The 24,260-nt window shown below is 40.2% G+C and overlaps 1 protein-coding gene across 1 annotated transcript in view; it reads right to left on the bottom strand.

Annotated features, from left to right (window-relative positions):
• UBE2K (ubiquitin conjugating enzyme E2 K) overlaps positions 1–23,171 on the bottom strand; it is a 48,240-nt gene extending 25,069 nt beyond the window's left edge. The window contains exons 1-2 of the mRNA XM_075024687.1: positions 22,558–23,171; positions 3,271–3,364 (exon numbers count right to left, since the gene is read on the bottom strand). Of these exons, the coding sequence (XP_074880788.1) occupies positions 3,271–3,364; positions 22,558–22,620 (157 nt within the window). The 5' untranslated portion in view covers positions 22,621–23,171. The remainder of the gene's footprint in view (positions 1–3,270; positions 3,365–22,557) is intronic.
• Positions 23,172–24,260: the final 1,089 nt, after the last annotated feature.

Below are 24,260 nucleotides of genomic sequence, written 5' to 3'. Positions count from 1 at the left end.
GAATTCCCTCCTGTATCATGGAATTGTCTGACCCGAACTACTGCATTAATTAGCTTTTCTTCATAAAGCACTTCTTGCTGTGTCATTGTTCAGATTATAGATGACAGGAGACCAGTCAGTAATTATGCAGCATGCATTACTGCATTAGTCATAAAATGGAAACTACACACACTGGCAAGCCCTTTGTAATTACATAAGGGAATAAATGCATAAAACTATGTTATAGAAATATTAACATTCCAAAGTACATTACTCAAGTGTTAGGAAACACCAGAAATTGGGCTGCCAGTAACTTTTGTTTTACTCCTTGGTGCATATGCCTTCTAGATTAAAGTAAGCATACGATCACATTGCTTTTCCATGAGATCAGAATACATAATAGTTTTAGCCCCCCAAAAGGGATATTTACTATATCCTCATCATTAAATGTACTCATATGTATGTAAGTATGCATGCATGCATTTCACATCAATAAATTCTGCACTAAACACATATTGCTGATTTTCATCAGCGGGGTATGCGGAATATGTGAATACACAGTGCTCAGCTTCTGAAATTTTGGTCTAGCTGAATTATTGAGCATCACACAGAACCCAGTTCTGCAGACAGGCATTCAAATCTTTTTTTATCCTCTTCATGAACTGCTATACAGTTTTTAACTTTTGTGACACACAAATACATCTTTCATTTCAAGTAACTCCCAATACATTCTCGAAAAAAGGTCATTCTATAAGCAGAGATAATGCTGACCAGGAAGAGGGAGGGGAAAAAAAGGAGGAAAAAAAAAAGAAAGAAAAAGCAAGCTGTGACAAACCAACTCACCCAAAGAGGATTAATTCTATTTGAGTGGAAGAAAAACCAAAGACCCCCAAAACAACACCCTGCCTGTGCCATTCAGATGCTTCCTGGCATCCAATTACTTAATTTTGCAACATCTTAACATCTGTATGTAACACTTGGTTTTACAAGACCAACTATATTTGCAAAGGGACTATTACACTAAACAGAATGATCCACTTCCAAATACATCACCAGCACGACTATGTATTTTAGGTCCACAGCATAGTTCTTTTAAATTGAAGGCATGTATTATAACCAGAAGAAACCATCTTCTTTCCAGACATTATCCTCTGTCAACTAAACACTAGTGGCTGATGAGATGAGGATAGAGAGACATGGGGGAAGGGGCGGCAGGGGGGACGCAACCACCATTATTTGCTAGACAGCAGAGGAACTCTGGGTCTCAAGTTCTGCATGGGAGCATCCTTACCAGTACAGATGCTTCTGCTCTTCTGTCCTCTCCCTTCCAGGCTCATTTCCTTTCTCCTCAGCTTCTGACACCTTCTACCTCTGCCCAATATTCTCCAATGTCAACCTCTGTTAGGCTTTTTCCTCATCCTTTACCTGCCCTGGGCCCCAGCAGGGAAGGGGTGCAGGGGGGTGAGCATTAGGGAGACTGCCTGCTCTCAAATCCAATGCTGCTGCACCAGCAGCTCCTAGTCCAGAGAAGAAATCACAAGACTTGTCCTCCTTAGTGAAGACGTAACAACCAGATTTTCATCATTAGCCACTAACGCTCTCAAGTACGTATACACCTATACCTACACAACAATTTTCCGGTATTTTCCCCACTTGATGAGAATTTATTTTTCAAAATAATGACAAACGGCATGCGTCTGGTCCCTGGACAATACTCAAGTCCCACTCTTAGCTCCAATGCATGGAGCAACTAGAGCAACTGAAAACTTGGAAAATTGTTTTAATTTCCAACAATTTATTTGCCTGTAACATTCCTTGAGACTTTTTTTTTTTTTTTTACTGGAAGTTCAAATTCAATTCCAAGTAGATACCTGTCATGGAAAATTTGAATAAAACACCATTTAAAAGTAACCAAAAATTTAAAAAAAAACGCCAACCAAACCTAAACCCAAACATCCTCATTTATCATCGAGGAACTTTAACAGAAGTTTCTTGCCAGCTCCATATATTATCCGCAAACAGAAAGTTTACAAGTACCAGCGCTATTGAGTAATTTGGTATCTCTGATGAATTATGCTATAGAAGCTCTAACAGGAGCTAATACATGTAGTAAGTTATCTTGCTTTTTACAGACTGAAGAGCTGCACAATTACTGATACCAGCTTTAATAAACAAGAAAGTCAATAAGGTGTAATTATTGAAGAGAGATAAATATTGGGACACATGGATGCCAGAGATTAATCCCGAATTTAACTTGCAATGGCATCTCTCCTTGAGATAGAAAAATACAACATGTTTTTGAATGACCACATTAGATCACAGAAATACATGTACAGTTACATTAGATTCTGAAGCACAGTTTTTTGATGTTTCATGGCTAAGGAGCTGTCCTGGTTTCAGCTGGGATAGAGTTAATTGTCTTCCTAGTAGCTGGTACAGTGCTATGTTTTGGGTTCAGTATCAGAAGAATGTTGATAACACACTGATGTCTTCAGTTGTTGCTCAGTAGTGTTTAGAATAAAGTCAAGGATTTTTCAGCTTCTCATGCCCAGCCAGCGAGAAGGCTGGAGGGGCACAAGACGTTGGGAGGGGACACAGCCAGAGCAGCTGACCCAAACTGGCCAAAGGGGTATTCCATACCATGTGACGTCACATCTAGTATAGGAACTGGGGGGAGTGGGGGCCTGTGGATTGCTGCTCGGGGACTAACTGGGCACTGATTGGCGGGTGGTGAGCAATTGCACTGTGCATCATTTGTATATTCCAATCCTTTTATTATTACTGTTGTCATTTTATTAGTGTTATCATTATTATTATTATTAGTTTCTTCTTTTCTGTTATTAAACTGTTCTTATCTCAACCCACGAGTTTTACTTCTTTTCCCAATTTTCTCCCCCCTCCCACTGGGGGTGGGGGGTAGTGAGTGAGCGGCTGCGTGGTGCTTAGTTGCTGGCTGGGGTTAAACCACAACAGGCGCTTAAACTTTCAAGATGGTAAACAAACAACTGAAAGTCAGAATTATACCAATTACACTGCACAGCTTATACCTGTAAATTAACCTTAGATATGGGCTAGTCTGTCCTACTGTAGAACAGATCTGTCTTCAGGCAACACAGAAGTTGAATTTAAATATTTTTTTCAGGCTTAAAATTTGTATTTTTTTAAAAAATCAGGCTATATTAAAACACTTAGCTCTACATTTTTATGCTGTAAATTAATTTTACAAACAAAGCATTTCAAGACACATGATTTGAAATGTACAATGACTGCATACACAAAAACATTACTTGCCTTCATATGGTGTGTCTGGAGGTCCTGCTATTTCTCCTCTTAGTTCTGTAAAGTTCTCATCTACAAGATCTACTTTAATTTGATTTTTGCTCGTCTTAAAAATAAACAGAGAAAAAGAATCGTAAGTAAGCATTTGACATACAGATTTCCCCACAAATATGGTATTTTAAATTTTTAGAATAGTTTTAAAATAGATATATAAATAAAAATTTAAAATATATAGTAACATAAAGTGAACAGCTATCTTCCAGTTGGAATTTTATTTCATTGAAAATAGACTATTTGTGAAGCATTAGAAACTTCAGTAATATTATTTAGACAATCATTAAAATAAGCAAAGCAACCCAGCAATATAATATCTAAAGTTATATTTTTAAGCTGAATACATTTTAAAAAGACTACAAGCTTTCAAATCAGCTATTAATTCCACATATCTTAAACTACAAGATTAAATTGACCGAGTTATACATTGTTTTTTTTCTTCTTTAGAGTAATTTAATTAATAATAGACATGATTGTAACCTTCACTGGAATACAGAAACACTTCCCCGAATGGAGCGCTCACTATTTTTAAACAATACAATTATCTAAACAGAACACTGTAGTCTTGCTTAAGATCATGTTTATCTTTAATATTTAGGTGTAAGGTACAATTTATTTATACACTTGAATTTCATTGTCACCTCCTCAACATTTTCACACTCCATATCAACTTGCTTACAACAGAAAACTCTGTATTTTGATACTGAAAAAACTGTATGTTTTCCAGAACCTGATTCTCAGAAGCGTTTAGCCAGAGCTACTCGTTCCATTGAACTTGCTTTCCAAGTCCAGGGAGCAATGTTAGTGAAAATCACACAGATCTTCCAGCCAGTAACTTTTCGGGGGGGGGATGCAAAGCAGAATCTCCTTTTAGAAAGATATACCACAAAGTTTTTAGAGGTAATTAAACGTTCGTCCATTCTGCTACTTCTGTATACCATGCTCACTGACTGCAACACAGATTTCTTGAACCCTATGTTATTTTTTTCAAGAACTCGTATCATCTTCCCAAATCTTTTTAAATTGTTTCAACTAGTTCTACACCAAAAAGCCCTGTACAGCTGCACTTCTCTTCTGCCTCAGAGTAAACCTGGTTGCTGACAGCTATGACAGAAGAGTTAAGTCAGATAAAGCTGCTTGTTGCCATCAACTGGTTCTTGAATCTACCAATGATATGAACCCTTAAGGATGCAGAATTCACTGAACAACAGCTGGGAGATCACCTCTATTTCATTCCTGTAAATGTTTCATAGATTCAGTCCCCCTGCACCAAAGAGGGTGCTTTCTGACTACAGATGCTCACCGATACAAAGAAAGATCAAAGTTTAAGTAAAAGCTTCACCATGCCAAAGACCTTAATTAGAAGTTAGACTAAATTAATCCAATGGTGATTTGGGAGCTTTTTTTATGTCTATATTTACACACATTTGTCTTTAAAACTTGGGTAAAAACCCTTCAACCAACACAAATGAGGCAGCACCTGCAACTGCATAGTTGATGCCAAGTACTGCACTTCAAAATACAAAGATTCAACCACACTACAAATTAAGGATGCACCGTGCACCTCCAAAGTCAAAAGCCAGTTAAATACTAAATGTAACGGTTCTGGTTTACTAATGTATATCTATAAACTATGGTTTTATTTTAAGCTCGGCATCAGATCTTGTGTCATCTTTCATGACCTTAGCTAAGACATCAGAGAAAGGAAGTTAATAGAATTGATTGAATTACTTTTTAAAACATATTTTAGATTTATTTTCTTTCCTGCTACTGTTCATATAAGTTGCCTGACCAGAGAGCAACTGAAACAGTTTTCTTTCAGAGCTTTGTTTCCATAATACTGAGCAGCAGCAGAACAGCCCATCCCAGCAAGACAGCCCTCCCCAAAAGCCAGGCACTGTAAAAAATTCCCTCTGCAAATCCAAACTCGATCATAGGCAACACATTGCTCTTGCAAGTTTTCCAACCGCCCCCCCTTTTACGTTTTTTGCTCTCACTATTCCAACTGGCAGCTTATTCCACAACCTTACAATTGTTAAAAGCTTTCTAAACTACAGTTTAGGTAAAGTTATAATCTATTTATGCCCGCCTGTGACAGCACTGTTTCCCAGCTTCAACAAGTTTCTTTGTATCTCTAGTATTGCCCTCACAAAATATATGGTATTTATACCTATTTCCCTTTTCAGACTTAATTTTGCTCTAAACAAGCTGAAATTCTAATCTTGCCACACTGATTTTTTATTTTTAAAATTTCTCCACTCTACATCCCACGATCACCTAACTAGCCCTTGTAAACTAATTTAGATGGAAGTCTCAGGATCAGTGCCACAAACACTCTGTTGCACTCACTGAAAATACATCACAACCAGCATAACCTAAGATCTACTTTGTTGCTTTCTGTGGCGGTAAGGCACAAGGCTTAGATCAAGCAACAGAGTCCCAGCAAGGCTTCCTATGGAAGTTTTTGTCTTCTTAGTGACTGCACTGTGCCTTCTCAGAGGTACTGCCCCTGTGTGTTACCTCTTAGATCACAAAGCAGCACATTAGTTTAAATAACCAATACAGTTAACGAGTCACCAAAACTACCTGCTCAGGTACTGCAGTCATTCAGGTTCTGCTGCTCTCGTTCTGTCAACTAGTAAGCTATCAGCTTCACCTGGTAAACTCCAAGTTGGCTGCAGGAGTTCTTGCTCTTTGCAAGTAAACCCACAACTTTCAACCTTGAGGACTGAAGCAACAGCAAAAGGGATGAATTTCAATGATACAATCTATGGTTAACCCATGCTGCAGCTTGCTTAATTTTCTACTTAGCATTTTGTTTTTCTTCAGCGCGCTGCACACTGTTTGGCAGCCTGGATATTCACCTTCATATTCAATTTCAATTAGTACCACACCAGCTGTTTTTCACAACAAATCCTTCCTGACTCCATAAATTTGGCAAAACAAACAAACACCCTATTGCTAAACTCAGTTTCTTTCAAGAGTCGGTGATCCTGGTTCCCCCATTTGAGGTGACTGCTTTTATTACTACAGCTCCATACCCTTATTTCCTTTGTACAGAACCTCGAGGAAAAATGGCAGGCTGTATTACACTGTTTCAGCGTAAGGATTAACTTAATTTCAAGTTCATGCTTAAATTCTACCATGCCCTCCATAAAACAAATGCATTTTTTTATTTACATAGCTGAAGAACCTTTTTCACACTATTCTGATAAGACTTTTTCAAGGTGCAACTCAGCTTGACCTTGACAATTCTTGCTTCTTCCTTCATCCCTGGAGCAATAACTAATATTTAACTGTACTGATTATTCATCCAATTAAATCTGGAGTGTTTTCCTACAATATTTCCCCTTAATGAGGATCACATAGCATAAAATTACTTAATTGTAGCAGCTCTAACAGAATAAATCCCTGGCCTCCACCATGACCAACTGAGCTGTCTCTAAAATGTTACCAGAGTTCTCCAAAAGCATGCCTCTGACACCAATGATCTTAGCACAGAATTTATGAATCAGCTTGTGATCTCACAACTCAAGTTGATTTTCCAGAAGCAGTTCTTCTACAAAGACCTCATTACGTTTCCATACCAAGTCTAAAATAGGATCACCTCCTGTTGATTCAGTAACAATTTGGTGACTAAACCACTGGGCTAGCAATTCCTGAAATATGAGTCATGACATCACTAGCAACATTTATTTCCATAATCTCAAAGAAGTTAAATTCTGTAACAATACAATTCCTACCAGCATTTCTCACCAACATGAAAACACTCCACCAACACCAAAATCCTTTTCTAGGAATCTAAAAGTTCAACACTACACCAGCAGAATTTCCCGTCACCATACCTGAAAATTATTTTGATCAAGACTGAAAAAAAAAAAAAAAGATAAAGGAGTGTTAATGCAACATATTACACAATGCATGATGCCATTCTCTCATCTTTTTTCCTTCATATTCTAGTTGGATTATGCATAGCCTTTTTTTCTTCTTAAATTCATCCCCTGCTTCACACTAGGACTCTAGTCAAAAGATTTGTCGTCTTTTAGACGATCACAACTGGTGAGACTCTTTATGCATTGCTATGGTCATCCTTATCCAATTTTCTTCTGCCTTTTGGAGATTAAAACCAAGCACTGAGATTAAACTAAGCATGAGGCAGAAAAGTTGGGGAAGATGCATATAAGGCACTTTCATCTGTTACAAAAGCCTTATCTCTAAAAAGAAACCCAAAGGAATCAGTCCTTCATGAAGAGTCATTCTGTGAGCATCTCCAGAAGACTGGACACTCAATCACGTTTATCACAGTAGCTACTGATTGATAATATTTTGATTTGTCTTTGCCTGTCTCCTCTTTAAAAAAAAATAACAAAAAATCCAGAACTACACTGTCTAGTTTTATATCTGAATATCTTCCTTGTATAGAACACACAATCCACTCCAGCATAAACTTTGAAGAGTAAGTTCTGCCACTGTGAAGTCTTTATCACACACATCATCTCCACTTCCACTAAAATCCTTTTAGAGAGCAGCTCTGGACCCTGTAATATTACTCTCAGCAGACAACAAGCTCTTCTGTTCTTTTTATTCATCATAGTCTACAGGCCTTAACGAGGAGCCCCTCATTAGAGGGGCCTGCCTTCTTTCTGCAGTTAATGGACCCTTTCTCCTGATCCTTCCGTGCTATCTCCTTCTTTCCTCTCCAATCTGCCTTTAAAAAACTCTTTTATTTATGTGTTATTCATGGACTATTATCCTCTTCACTAGTCCAGTACCTCCACTCTTAAAAAAAAAAAAAAAAAAAAAACAAAAAAACAAAAATCAAGTTTTCCTTCACAGAAGATAAGAGGCAAAAAGAGAGCCAAGACAAAACTATAACATATCAACATCACAGGAGCACATTAAGACAAGATAAAAATTGCACTGTTCTTCTAAACATTTCTTTCCCACGTACAAAATACTATTTACTACATTTACAAAAAAAACCCGAACCACCATATTCCAAGTTTGATCTTGAGATAAGTCTATTTCCTGAAGACTGACAGCAGATGAAATTACTTTTTTTTTTTTAGAAGTAGGAATTAAAAGTGCATCGGAATTTTTTATGCTTCCTAAAAAACCTCCAAATTCTACAGCTATTTTGATAAGTAGGCTATCAAAAAATCAAGTAATCAGCATAAAAATGCCTATTATCAGAGCTGTTAATGTATGGATAGCTACTGGTAGGTTTAACCAAAAATGCAGGAATAAGATGTTTTTAAATATTTTTCTTTTGTTATTACTACATGGCCAGCAGTTTTTGACATTGTCCTGGCTTCAGCTGGGATAGAGTTAATTTTCTTTCTAGTAGCTGGTATAGCGTTATATCTTGGATTCAGTATAAGGAGAATGTTGATAACACACTGATGTCTTCAGTTGTTGCTCAAGAGTGTTCAGACTAAGTCAAGGATTTTTCAGCTTCTCACGCCCAGCCAGCAAGAAGGCTGGAAGAGCACAAGAAGTTGGGAAAGGACACAGCCAGGGCAGCTGACCCAAACTGGACAAAAGGGATATTCTATACCATGTGACATCATGCCCAGTATAGAAACTGGAGGGAGTTGGCCAGGAGGGGCAGATCACTGCTTGGGAACTAACTGGGCATCGGTCAGCGAGTGGTGAGCAACTGCATTGTGCATCACTTGTTTTGTATATTCTTTTTTTATTATTACTGTCATTTAATCCATTCTGTTCTATTAAAGTGTCTTTATCTCAACCCACGAGTTTTACTTTTTTCCGATTCTCTCCTCCACTCCACTGGGGTAGGGGAGCAGCGAGTGAGCAGCTGCATGGTGCTTAGCTGCCGGCTGGGGTTAAACGATGACAGACATCTATGTTGAACCCTCTTGAGTGGAAGGAAAAAAAAAACCAAACCCCAAACCCCCCAAAATCCCTCACGCTTCCACGTCAGCCATGGCTACAAAACTTAATACCAGCTGATGGCATACAAAAAAGAAATTTTGAGTGAGGTTATTCTAGAACCAACTAGCTCTACTTACTCCCCCCCATGACATTATCTTAACATTAGACCTTTGATCCCTGCATAATAAAATTACTCTAAAGAAATGTAACAGGCCAAAATCTCCACTATGCATCCATTAGTATACATACTATGTTTTAAACTGTTGTGGTCAGAACAAAAAAAGGAGAAGAAATTCTGTTTATTAGCAATATCAATAGCTTCAATTCAGCACATTACTTTCTTAAAAAGAATAAAGTAGTGTCAAAATGATTTATTATGTATGTTCCAAGTGTATCTGTTTCACCCTACGTATTCAGATGCCACGTGCAAAATTCGTATCAAGTATCTTTGGATATAAATCCTGAGATGGTAAATAAGGATTTATAAAAACAAAATACAACACACACAAGAACTGAAAAACACCCTACTTTAAACAGAATTAGATCTGGAATTCAAAACTCAATGTTATTTCTGAGTAACTGGGGGGGGGGGGGGGCACGGACCCTTTCCTCCCCCCCAAAAAAAACCCCAAACCACACCACAAAATCCTGCTATTCCATACAGCAATTCACTATCTGCAGTCTGTGATTTTATATGTCCTGTAACATGATTTTCCTCCATCTTAAGGGGAAAATACTCTGTACCAGATAAACTACTACTATTTTCTGTTAATTTATTTTGGTTTTACAGAAAATAACTCATAGAAAACTCTAGAAACATACGTATATAAGAAACAACAGGAAAAACCCTAACCTGAAAAGACACACGTATAAATGATAAATGATGTGTACAGATAAACAAGTCTAGTTGCAATAAAAGCAGCTAAGTATTAAAACTCTGTAACCATTCAGTGGTTTAGGACTAGCAACTTACACATTAAGGAAAAGTTTTAATAAGTGACAAAAATGTTAAAGAATGTACCTGCCAAGATTTCAGCAAAGATTAAGGAATAAATTTGAAAAATTTCTCCAGAATTTTCTCAACCTAGGACAAAGTCCACTAGCTTGTGAGAAAGGGTGTGCATTTAAAATAATATGTTTTCTATCACTAATTATTTCCAAATCACACCAACAAGAAAAATTACTTTTTTTATTTATCTTTCAAAGAGAATTTTTAAATTATTTTTTGATTACTCTGAGGTAAATTGGCAGTAAATACTTTTTAACCTACCTAAAATTAATAAAAATTTAGTTACTTCTTTAATACAGCTACGATTTACAAATGCAAAGTAGGTACTTTTGAACATACAAACATTTTATCCTGACACTATAAGGATCAATATTTAATAAGCCAAATTAAGTAAGAAATACTTCACCCTAGTCTGAAGCCATGCTAGCAAAATTAATCTATGGTACTACAAAGTTACTAGTGTCTCATAAAACTCTTCTTACCCTCCCCCCCATTTTATATTCTACCACAACAGTCCTACTATACACCAAAATCTGGCATGAACATATCTCAAGAGAGTTACAGAAAACGATCATCTGATCAACTATCATAATGAAATCCATATGCTACTTTTGCAAAAGGCCATGAGTACTGAGTCAACATAAGCGTTGAGCAGAAAACTCCAACCTTTCAGTAGCAGTTTACTCCATTAAACAACGACTTAATAACTTAAAAAAACAAAACCAAGTTCATTCTTATCCTATTTACCAATCCCATGTAAATCTGTGGGTAAGTAATTTTGTTTTGCCACAATTGCCACATTGTTTTCTTATAATCTTTCGCTACAGGACCATTAACTCTCTCAACTTAGTCCAAACGATTCAGCTCTCTCCCCTTCACTGGTGTGCCAGAAGGAGAGGATCCTAACAAAAGCTCACCTCTAAGGCTGTTGTCTAAGAAGTCAGCTACCAGCCTCTCCTCTCACCTCCCTGGCCTTACTTCTTTTGAAACCAACACTCTACCTTCTTAACGCGTTGTTACCTCAGAGTAGCTCAGGATAAGTACATTGCATCCACTTAGCTCACTCTTTTGCAAGAAATGGGAAAACAGCAAAAAGGCAGGATATATCACTCTACTAGGAAGCAAAGTACTGTCCTGCAGCAAAATGGCAAATTCAACTTCAAAAATATTGAGGTCTAAAATTGTTGATTCCTTCCTCCCCCCCCCCTCCCCCCAAGTCACAAGGAGCTACCAAAGCAAGAGCGAATAATAGTTCAATATTTTGGAAGTATTCCTTCAGATTCACTCCAGCTTAAGACCCAGAATCAAGTGCATCTCCAGAGCCTGAGCTTGTTATTATTAAGAAGAAAAGCAGAAATGTCACATAATTACCACAGTCACGGCTATGAAGTATACACATTGCACTATCAGTTGAGATCAGCAGATCACATTTGCATTCTCAGAGAGAGCTCTTGCTGACCTTCACTGCACAGAGCAACTGTGAAACAATCAGATGTTTGGGGCAGGGCAAGGAGAAGAGAGAAAACAAGTCTGTCTGAGGCACAATAAAGAGCAGTTTCCCTAGATAAGAAAAGGTCAATACGGAGAAATGCATTTTCTTAAAATGCTCCCACGTTCTTTGACCCTATTATCAATTTCAGTCTTGAAGTTCTCCACATTTCACACTCTATTTCATCTCACTGTCTTCAGATGTATTTTCTAGAGTTACGCTTGTTTTAGTAAAAACGTGAGATTATTTTTGCATACTAATTTTTTCATTTACTGATCAATATACTATGTTACTACTATGTAACTTGTATTTTAATATATCTAAGGAGCTACAAATATTCATACTGTGTGAATTCTATAGTAATGGTAATGGACTCAGACTAGAATTTCCATATTTATCACAGTTATACATATTAAATGCATCTTGATAAGATTCTTTAATAAAATGTCTTAACAAGGGAGTAAACCCATGCCAACCTTAAAATTCTGTATTATTACACGCGTTTACATATGAGAATGATACTGAGAGGGATTTTTTTTCCTGTCAGAACACAAAGCATCTCAAATATTAAAAACATCTTCATTTTGCAAGAGTTAGACCTGGAGCATCACCAAGTTTTAGTAAAACTTTTTTTATTTAAGGTATCTAAATACCTATTCTTGCTAATGTTCCACTAAGACTGTACTTCCATGGCAACTTAAGCCAGTCTAACAGCTGCCAAGGTCCTACTTTCCTCCTGGTCCTGGTAGAACTAATGTAAAGGAGGGGGCAGGATTTTGTGCAAGTGTTCATACAACTGCACAGCAAACATATGAATTAAAACTATCTTAGTAAGAAGGTTCTTTCATTTTAACCCAACTCCCTCATTTGATTCACCACAAACATCGCAAGTAAGAGAAGGAGCACAAAGTGGGAAGAGGAGACGAGACTGCAGGAGGAACGTGACACTGGAAGAGGAGACCAGGCTGCAGGAGGAACGTGACACTGCTTCTTGGCACTACCTTAGGACAACTTAAAAGAATTTTGAAACTTCAGCTCTAGTGTCCGTCTAAACTATTTCTGACAAAATCGTTGCGTCAGTCATGGACACACAGAGGTGTAACTGACACAGCTATGCTGGCATAAGCCCCAAGTGCAGTTATACAATCATTGCTTGTCTCACTAAGGGATAGTGTGGTTAAACTGGTAAAGCTATGCCACGAAAGCTGCGTACATAACAGCACACTTACACTCCCGTGCTGGTGTAAGTATCCCTACACAGTCATAGGCTATGTCTAACTACGCAAAATATTTACAGTACCTAGGAGCATTAAACATGGGCAGGAGCTGCCCGAACCTAATCTGAGTGCCACTGAGATACTCAACATCAGAACGGGCACAGTGTAAGGGACTCCTGTTTCAGATAACCCTGTTCACGAAAGCCTAAATGGACAAGCAATTTTGCAGGAATGCAAGATGCATTTTCCTTATCTTTTTATGCACACTTCTGTCTTTGACTCAAAACAACTGAAAACCCATGCAGATAAAGTATGCTTTAATAATCAGTTTGAACCATACTTTGAATTAATCATTCTATAAACACAAAAACCATTCGATGCAGATTCTGCAGTCAATTCTGTAAGTCTACCCTACTTGGTTGCTAGTAATTCTATTTATGAAGGAATCAACAGGATTCAGCTCATTTTAAATCAATTATGCTAATACACTCACAGTCCCAGAGATTGAAAACTTGAAGAAATAGCTCTGAACAGTTTTTCTGTACTAGCTTCCCATACGGACACCCTTATTCTAAAGTGGAAGGGCTTACCTAAACACCATGAAGGTTCTAAGAGTTTGCAGAAAGGAAGCAAATACAAAACAGCTACCATGATTTCCATTTGTATATGCTACCTTATTTCATAATAGCCTCCTGTACTTAAACACATCCTAACATGGCAAAAAACTTAAGATGACTTTCTCACAGCTCACTTTCAGCTAAAAATAAAAAGTGATATATGTTTTGCTTGAACTAAACTACCTATTTAAGTAAAACATGTACTAATGCATTTGTGGGTTTGTTTCTGCCCCCTCCTCACAAAACACTGTACAAACATTTAGAATCTGAAGGCATGTCACCTTAAACCTTCATATTCTAAACTAGACTTAAACAATCATTAGTCTTCCCTTTCCCAATCAACTGTTTATCTTACTGGCTAAAAATGACTAGAAATGATGAAATAATGAACACAAATTCATTTCCTACATGTCTTGTGACAACAGACAAAGGTAGACAGGATAGCCCCTATTAGCATTCCAACAGAAGAATCATACACAGTATTAGCTCAGCTCTCTCAGACATTAAGCATAGCCAAATTGGAGTTATACCATACAACTGAGTTTTATGGTGTCCAATAAAGCATAAACGCTGAACGAAGCTTCTTCTGTAGTCAGGGATATTCATAACATTGCTCTCCTGTGCAGACACTTTGAAGACTAGAGAGGAGCAATTCACAGCCTTAGTACAATTCTGTTACAACATACTAGAATAACAGACACAGATCTGGTCCTCAAACAAGTTTATTTTTGCTGCTCACAGAGATACTTTATTTATTATGCAGATACTATTTTATGAAATACTCATGGCAAGCATATTCAAGTGCTCTCAGTTCAAATATTACAAGTATTAACACTGATATAATCTGAAGGGAAAGTGCTAGGTAAGTCAGGAGTGCAAAAGTGGACTACATCCCTAGAGTGCCTTATGGAATACTACCTCTCAAAATTCACACTCTTTGCCATAAAAGAACTAAATTGGTTATTTTCCTTATCTAAATTGCAGCATATTTTTACCTAGTTTGTCAGAGACAAAAAGTAGTCTGCATATTCATGATTAGGTTTAACCAAAAGCATTTTCTCAATTTAATGCCAGCAGCAATTATTAGTGTAAAAGTGATGAAGTATAGTAACAACAACAATCCTTACTAGGATTATGAAACAAGCTAGAAACTATTTAACAGGCAAAAAAATTAAAGAACTACACTAAGTACTTGCACTAGTTAACAAGTTTAATGCAGCTGAAAGACCATTAGACAACTCAGGATTGGACTGTTAACCAGCACTTTCTTGCAGTTTATAGTTACACAAATTTACTATGATAAAACATCAACTTTATTTAAATTTCATAAAGTGAACTAACCTTGGGACTTGTACACTTCTTTCCTACTAAAGTCAAACTCCTGGAAACAAGCATAGAAGAATGAATGGGAGACTGGGAAGGTTAAAGGATTGGCTAATTCCTAGTATCCCCCTTAGGTCCACGAAGAGTTGTGGTCAGAGGGTACCATCTGGTAGGTGCAGCCTAACCCCTAATCCTAAACTGACTAACCCAGTCCTGTAACTAGTGACTGCTCTCTTTCCTCAGGTTTTTAAGAGATTACCAGAGACAACCAAATGAGCCTGACTCCAATGGAGGCGAAGGTTTTTTTCTGTTTTTCACTTAAGCCCAAAATCTTTAGGATTCTGCCAACTGATATGTAGACCATTCACTAGAGATCTGGACTGAACTGGATACATGTTAACATGAAAAAATGCCCCTAACTGAATACAGGAATGAGCAATAGACTTTGCCTTTCCTGTACAAATATTCGCACTACCGATACTTGGCCAACTCATAGGTCTAGTCAAATGATCACTAACATTATATGTTAAGTATTTCGAGTCACAGATTTAAGTAATATTTATAATACTAGTGCTTATTAGTATCTGCACAATACCAATCTTAAAAGTGCAATGGTATTATATTCATAGAACTTGAAAAACAGCCACATGGTTCAGATAAACAGACATAAAACTACAAGTAAACTAATAGTTCAAAGAGATCACCTTAGAAGTGAGAATAATAAGCAGTTTTCTTAAAACTTCCTAGTAAATGCATTTTGGTTCGAGCCAACTATTCTTTAGTTATCAAAAAAGTGACTTACAGACAAACTCATTTGAAGGCAAAGATCTACAGATCCATTCTGCATTATTTTCCAGTACAAACTGGAAGATATAACCAAACACACCATAGACAGAATTAAGGAAACCAGATGCATAGTAATGGCATTTCAGTATCCTTTTATATAATAATTAGGAAATGGGTCTAAACCTTGTCTTGCCTAAAATCATAGGCATGGCTTGAAATACACAGTAGACAAAGTTCTTTTTGGCAATGTACAAAGGATCTCACAAACAACTATTTTAAAGTTAAGATAATCTTCACATTTCGAAGAAATGCAGCTTAAAGAAGCATTATGGATCTCCTATCTGTTCTATCTTCAGGGTTCCAACACAGAACTTGTTCAACCTAAATACCCTGACAGCTTTGCATCTACCAGAAAAACCCAGCCTCTGATTTAAAGAGGAAAAGGATTCATTATTGTCTTACAACAGTGGAAACTTCTGAACTAAAAAGTTTACTTTAAAATTCTTCAATTTGTTTACGGGGAAAGTTTTACCAGGTGTGGCAACAGAGTTGGAGCCTCTGTCTGTATGTTTTCTTTCACAAACAGAAAAAACACAGTAACGAAAAAACAAAATTATACTAGAAACATAGAATGATGTAGGAAGAGACACCTGGGTCGCCTCTAGTCCTACCTCCTGTTCAACGCAGGTCCAATGAGAGCAGGTTGCTCAAGAACTTGGAGTTTTTAATATCTCCAAGGTTAGAGATTCCACAGTCTCGCTGGTCAATCTGTTTAAATGTCTGACAACCATCATGATAATTTTTTTTCCCCAGTGTCTACTCAGAATTTCCCACGTTCCAGCTTGTGTCTGTTGCCTCTCATCCTACCTCCAGGCACTTCTGAAACAAGTCTGGCTCTTCTTCAGAGCCTCACGTTAGGTGTTTGTGGATGACAGGAAGATGTCCCTTTGAACAGTTCTCTAACCCTCTCCTCACACATCATGTACTCCAGCCCCTTAACCACCTTGATGGTGTTCAGCTTGGCTCACTCCAGTATATCAGTGTCATACACTGGAAAGCCCAAAACTGGACACAGTACACCAAATATGCTCTCATAAGCACAGAAGTGAAGAATGACTTCTCACAAACCACTGACTACATTCTTGCTAATGCAACCCAGTATGTGGCTGGACTTCTTTGCCACAAGAGCACTGCTGAATCATGTTCAGCTTGCTCTCTGCTAGGTAATGCAGGTCTTTTTCTGCTAGGCTGCTTTGTTTCCAGTCAGTCTCCAGTCTGTATGTACTGATGCATGGCATTATTTCCTTCCAGATGCAGGACTTCCTACCTACCTCTGTTGAACTTCAAAAGAGTCCTGTCAGCCCATTCATTTCTCCAGCCTACTAAGATCCCTTTGCATAGCAGCCCAGTGCTCCAATGCACTGACACCCTCCACCCCCACCACTTTTTTATCGTGTGCAAACCTTCCAAGAGGCTGAACAGAGATTGGTACCAATATAATGTCAATGTCCTGGTTTCAGCTGGAATAGACTTAATTTTCTTCTTAGTAGCTGGTACAGTGTGTTTTGGATTCAGTGTGAGAATAATGTTGATAACACACTGATGTTTTAGCTGTTGCTAAGTAGTGCTTATCCTAAGTTAAGGATTTTTCAGTTTCCCATGCTCTGTCAGCAAGCAGGTCTACAAGAAGCTGGGAGGGAGCATAGCTGACCCGAACTAGCCAAAGGGATATTCCATACCATAGAACATCATGTCATGTTCAGTATATAAACTGGGGGGAGTCGGCCAGGAGGGGCTGATCGCTGCTCGGGCATCGGTCCGTGGGTGGTGAGCAGTTGCACTGTGCATCACTTGTCTTTTCTTGGGTTTTATTTCTCTCTCTTTTTTTTTGTTATATTCCTTTTCATTACTATTATTATTATACTTTTATTATTATATTTTATTTTACTTTAGTTATTAAACTGTTCTTATCCTCAACCCACATGTTTTACTTCTTTTGATTCTCTCCCCCATTCCAGTGGGAAGGGGGGAGGAAAGAGCAAGTGGCTGCATGGTGCTTAGTTGCTGGCTGGGGTTAAACCACGAGAGTCAGTTTAGAAGTTCTCATCTTTATGCCTTTTTTAACATAGTGCCTTTTTTAACTTTATGCCTTTTAATTAACTAGGCAAGCTTTAGCTTTATTCACACTGCACTCGCTAAACCTCTACTGACTTCAGTGAGACTATTCTTATGAATCAAGAGTTAAGGGTATGTATTAGCAGAAAATTACACTGTTTTAAAAAAATCTGTTGCTGATTCAGGAGCCATAATAGAAGACATCTCATTCTTATCTATCTGCATTGGTTCTACATGATAAATGGGAAGAAAAACAAGCATCCACAATTTCCAACAAGCCCTTCTAATTACACTAAAGCACAATTACTACTAAAAGTTTCTATCTTAGTGAATTCAACTTCTAGCACCCAAGACTGCCCAAATATAAACAAACCAAAGTAATGAAGTTTTTCTAAGCCTGAAGATTAAATGCTTACGGCTTTTCCAAATAGCAAGAAAATTTCAGAGATGCCACTTAGCATCTTACTATGAGCTGACAGAAATCACAAGACCACTACAGGCAACGATAAAAGCAAACAGCAGAGCTACTCACTAAAACTCTAAAAGCCTAAGAAGGGACATGATATGGCAGGGTACCATTACTTTTCCCTTCTTCCTTTCTCCTGTAAATCACAAAAACACATAGCAGACTCCAAAACAAACACCCACTTCCTTCTTGGAAATTAAGTACTTCAAATTTTGCCATTAACCTACTGTCTCTGCTTGTATGCTATTTTGGATTCAAGCAAGTTACAAATTTTAACTGCTACTTCAGATATCTGCTCATGCAGATATTCATATTCCATAACTGCAGTTCAGTTTAATTTATTCTCAGCTCTATCAGGGTTTACCTCCCATGCAGATAAACCCCTGCCTCTTGATAATCGTAAGACAAGAACATTTTGTGGTAGAGATACCAGCAACTCTCTTTTTGCTAGGAGGAAGCTATGTTTCCCCAGTGTGTTACCTTCAGTACCAGAGTAGTGGTTTCACTATAAGGCATCTATCTATTAGCCTCTCACTTACAGGTAGCCTGAAAACACCTTACATTTCTACATGATAAAAGAAACTGGATGGCCAATTAAACATTGAATCCTTCAATGTTATCATAACATAATTTCTTTAAAGCATAACACCAGTGCTCTACTAAAATATGAAAATAAGTCACACATTGTTTAATATACCTGATGCACTACAACCACTTCTCAGCATCACTCTAAGTGACCACAAGATTTTTCAACATGTTTCTATTCAATGTTAAATGCCAGACAGATTCTTCCTCTCATAAGACAGCTGCTTATAAACAGAGAGCGGTAAGGATTTGGTCACCCACTGCAGCATTCCAGTAACTCTATTCTGGAGTAATACCAGCTAACCTTCACCAAAGCCTTCTCCCACTTATCAAAAGTGGGATAGTATTCTCCCTCCACCTATTTATTGGTTTCTCCATCGTGCTGCAGCCTCATACTTTTGTTCAAAATACATTTTGCGGCCTTAGAATTTCATCCCATAAAACCAACAGGATAACAGATTAATGAAATGGCAGAACAAGAAAAGAGATAAAGTTGAGCAACTGATGCCTTGCCTAGACTAGGATTCAGAGTATGATCTAATGTACTGCTTACTCATTTTAGAATTTTAATACAAGCATAGTACAGTACCCTTAACGCATTTAACCAGTCAATTTACTCCCTAGACTAACTTAACAGCTTCATCTTTGTTAAAGATGCAGTACCTCATGTACCTTAGAATTTTAAAGCTTTTTCCACACACAAAGGTAAAAAGTTTTATTTAAATCATACTTTGGAGAGCACTCCTGACAAATAAATTGTTGTTAGATTCATCTATTTCATTCAAATATTAAAGAGATAAAAAGTTAAAGATCTCTGTTAAATACACAATATCCCATTTCTTAAGTTAATGTGTATAGCTTTTACTAAAACTAGAAATAATAAAGCAAGCAGAGCAAAAATGCTTCTGTTGCTAAAGTGTTAAAAGACTTTAAATGCTTTTTTCAAAATACACAAGAAGCCGCAGACTCAACTTAAAAAAAAAATTAAAAATCCTTCATCTCTTATCTGTAAACCAGACCACAAGATAGTCTAAAATTCACATTTTAGTGATTTTCCAGAAATGTCATTTAAGTCAAGGAAACAGAAAGTGCTAAGTAATATGAAAAGTATATTTAGTCATATGCATAGCAAGGATCCATAGCATCCTTGTCCAAGGATCCATAGATCCTTATCCATAGCAAGGATAAACACCCTTTTCAGAACTCTTTCTTCACAGATATTTAGAAGTGAAATTTGGTGCTTCCAATACATACTTCAAATGCAGAAGGAATTAACTGCCATCCAGCTGCTCCCTTTTAAAAATATTTCTGGTTCCACCACTCTATTTCAGCCCAAAGGTGAGTAGTAGAAGACAGAGAACAAACTTCCTATGCACTTTTTCCAAGTGTGCCTGCCCCCTCCCCCAGGCATTTGTGCTCATACTGCGTCTGCAAGGAAGCAGAGGGGATGCTCTTCATGTTCAGGTGTAGATCAAAGCATCAAATCAAGAATAATTTAAGTGCAGATAACATGAACCACTTTGCCTTCAGAGAGGGACTTAAAACTTCTAAATTACAAATTTAGCATCACTATTCATGAAAAAGGTTTGTTTTTTTTAAAGAAACAAAGTTTAATAATCATTTTAGTACACAAATCACAGAGAAAAAACCCACATTTTTCTTCTCTGTGATTTGTAGTATTTAGTTATAGCTCCATTCACCATCTCACTCCATGTTTTCATGCTCAATAGTACTAACACTGTAGTTTGACTGCCTTTGAATGTACAAACATTCACAAAAAACTTTGCTTGCAACTTAGACAACCATTGAGTAATGCTGAAGTTTTGCATTCAAGACAGGGGAGATAGTATATTCTGTAAAGAGCAGTTTTATACATATTGCTATATCAGTATAATACTCGTATATAGTTGCTAATGGCAGGAAAAAGAAATATCAAACTCTTCTGTATTGTAACTTTAAAATACCATAATTTTAGTTTCATAAGAATTGTGATCTGATTTCTGGGAAGCTTTAGGCAGCTTAAAGGCTATTTAATAATGTCATTTATTTCCAACATTCTGTACTGAGCCCTTCAATGTATAAACTAAACAAACAGGAATAGTGAAAAGTGTGCTCACTAGATCCAACCTTTACAGTAAGAAAATTTAGCATGGATCTCCCCCAAAACCTATGTAAGTTAACGTTTCTTTTTTTCTACATAAAGCAAAGGGAAAGGGTCTTGAAGCCTTTAGACAGCACTTTCAAATAAAGACTTCTTTGTTCCCACAATATCAGCTGGTTATATGGGGTACAAGGTCTAGATTTTCTAGCTCTGGTATAATGGTATCCACCTAGAAATTTCTCTTAGTTTACATGCAATTCTGTATTTGCTGTGCAATAGCTTGGCAAAATCAGCCTGGGCTCTGAAAGCAGCTGTAAAACAAGGCCCTTACATTTTTCTAGGGGCTAGTTCAAGCTGCATAGCAACAATGCTGTTAGCACACAATTTAAAAGCACATCAACTACTGCTACCTCAAACATATTTTCCCTCAGTCATTAGTATGTATCAAAAATTATCCTATTTTTCCTCTGTGAATATGTCCAGATTTCTAAAAAGACAGCTGTAAGAGTTACATATTCACATTAACATCTCACAAGCATCTAACCTGCAACATCATCCCAAGTAGGACGACAATGACGACACAACCATTAAAACCTATCTGGCTGACGTCCACCAAGTCGGATACGGACAGAGCAAAGGCTGTACTGATGCAACCCTGCGAACGCTGCTGTACATTCCCCCAAACTGATCAGAACTTCTTTAATGTCCCCCCGAAAGCAGTCAGCTTCTCTTGCTGACCACCACGTACCTCAGAACGTACGGTTCAGAAAACGAGATACCGTGACTGAAATGACTGAGGCTTTAAAAGCACCCACCTGAAGGGGAGTAAGCCTGCCGTGGGATAAAGGAAGTTCCGTATTGAAGTAACCTAAATAAACAGGGGTTTACCTGCAACCCTTTGAAAAAAATAATAAATAAAACCACACTCTCGGCCTCAGGCACTGGCTGACCGGAGGGGTGACTTAAAGGGGACGTGCGAGATCACGTCCCCCCACCTCAGCCTCACCGATTCGCCTCATCGCCCCCCGGCCCGCCCGGAGAAGCCTCTCCCCGGCGGAGAGGCGCGTGGGCCCGGCCGCGCGCGGGCGGCGGCACTCGGGCGCGTGCGGCGGGCCGCGGGAGGGCGCGGGCCGGGGGCCGCGGGCGCCCCGCGCCGGGCAGGCCCCGCCCCACCCCGCACCCTCCGGCCCGGCAGCGCGCTCCCGAGCACCGGCCGCCCGCCGCGGCCGGCGGGGACCCCCGCCGGGGGCCTGCCTGCCCGGCCTCCTCGGGCCGCGCCCCCCCGCCGCCGCCACTGCACTTCCTGGGCCCGGCCCGCCGGCCCCGCTCCCCTCCTCGTACCGCCGGCGGCTCCCGCTGCCCGCTGGGGGAGGGGCTCCGCGGCCCCCCTCCTCCCCCCCCTCCCGGCGGCTGGCGGGTCCCGTCTCCCCGGGAATCGCCATTCCCCTCCCCGAGGCCGTGGGACGGGCCCACCCCCAGCGCGGGGAGGTGGGGCCGAGGGGGAAGCGGGGTCCCCGCGCAGGCCGGCGGGGCGCCCGCATCTTCCCCCGCTGCCCACACTCACTCTCACACACACACACACGGGGAAGGGTGGCGGCGGCACGCAGGGGGAGGGGGGTGGAGGGGGGGGAGAGGCTCTAACCTCCTCGCTCTTCAGCACCTCCTTGAACTCCCGCTTGATCCTCTGCACCGCGATGTTAGCCATCTCTGCAGCGAGCACCCACTCGCCGCTGCCTCCGAGCCGGGCCCAGCGAGCTCCGCCGCCGCTCTCGCTGGATAACTCCCGGCCCCACCAAAATGGCGCCCGCGCCGAGCATGCGCGCTAGGGCAGCCGGTTCTGCTGCCGCCGCCGCCGCCGCCGCTCAGGAGGGGCCGCCGTGTGCGCGGAGCGGAGCGGGCATCGGGGCTCCCCGACGGTGGGGGTCGAGTGCCGGCCGGCGGCGGGGGCGGCGGCATGCGCTATCGGCCTCCGCTATCGGTCTCCTCCTCGCCGCTGCCCCCGAGGGAAGGATGCCGCCGCCGCCTTCTGAGGAGGCGCGGCGATTTCGTCCCGCTCGCCGCCCGCCCCGGCAGACACCTGCCTGCCGCCGCTCGCCTTGTCATGGGCCGGGCGGGTTCCCGGCGGCGCCTGGCGAGAGCGTGAGGAGAAAAGTCTGCAGGCAGAGCCCTGCCGCCGCCCCGCGCTGCTGGCGGGCCCCGGGGCAGCGTTAAGGCGGTTGTGTTGTCACGGCTCCCGCCGCGGGCGGCGCGGCCCTCCCGGCCTCCCCTTGCCCGGCCCGGCCTCGTGCCCGCAGCGCGCAGCAGGGGGGAGCCCTGAGGCAGTGGGCCGGGGAAGGGGGTTGAAGGAGTGCCCTGGGGAGGGCTGGGCCGGGGGTCGGTCCGAGGTAGCAGGGGGGAAGTCCGAGGTGTCCCTGAGGAAACAGCTGGCGCAAGGAGCAGCTGACACGTCTTCTGGTGGAGTCCCCGAGCAAAAATAACCGGGGAGGCGGGGGTTCACACGCCTTGAGGATCTGCTCGACCTGCCCATACAGCAGTTCCCATCTGTTTGGGGTTTTCTTCCCCCCCTTATACTCGCTGGAGAAAACTGCAGCTCCTTACACATCTCTCTCCTGGCCCAGCTACTTGCCCTCTTCCCGCCCTCGCCCTTCCCTTGGGGACGCTGCTGCCTCCTCACACCGGACAGGGGGGGAACTTGCAGGCCCAGCAGGCCTAGGAGCAGGCAACTCTGAGGAGGCAGTGTAAGAAACTGTTTCTGTTTATGGCTTCTGCTACAAGATTTTAAAAGTAGAGTAAAAGATGAACGTCAATCCTGTCTAATGGACTGTTACAGTTTATCACCGAAGCAAACGGCAAGCCACAGATGTTTCTCTGTCTAGAAATCTAAAATAGGATACCAGTAACCATCCCTGCGAGCCTGAGGTGCACAAAATACGGTATGGAATGGAAGATCATAGATAGATTTTCAGAGGAGAATATGAGATTGCATTTACAACTGTTGTTTATTCAGGAACTAGAGGCTTTCAAGACATTAAGGTCTATAGAAGGATTTTATAGTGCCTCCTCTTAACGGTGCAGTGCAGGACAATGTACAACATAGATATTTATCTCAACAAATGTCTACTTCTGGTATGGCTGTCATCTGCAAGTACTGTTTATTTATCTCCATTAGTATACATAGCATTTTGACTATTATATACACAGTAAAGAAAGTATAGTCCCAACTGATAAAAAAAAACAACTGGCAACTGTATACAGATGCATACAGTCCGTTTTCTATGCATGTTTGCTCTTCTCCTGTGGTTTGACTGGAAAAAGTCCATTTTCCTGCAAGAATGTTGTACCATG

This window comes from Buteo buteo, chromosome 1 (assembly GCF_964188355.1).
Source record: "Buteo buteo chromosome 1, bButBut1.hap1.1, whole genome shotgun sequence".
Classification (NCBI taxonomy): domain Eukaryota; kingdom Metazoa; phylum Chordata; class Aves; order Accipitriformes; family Accipitridae; genus Buteo; species Buteo buteo.
The sequence above is the reverse complement of the archived record's forward strand: the minus strand, read 5'-3'. Positions and strand labels throughout refer to the sequence as shown.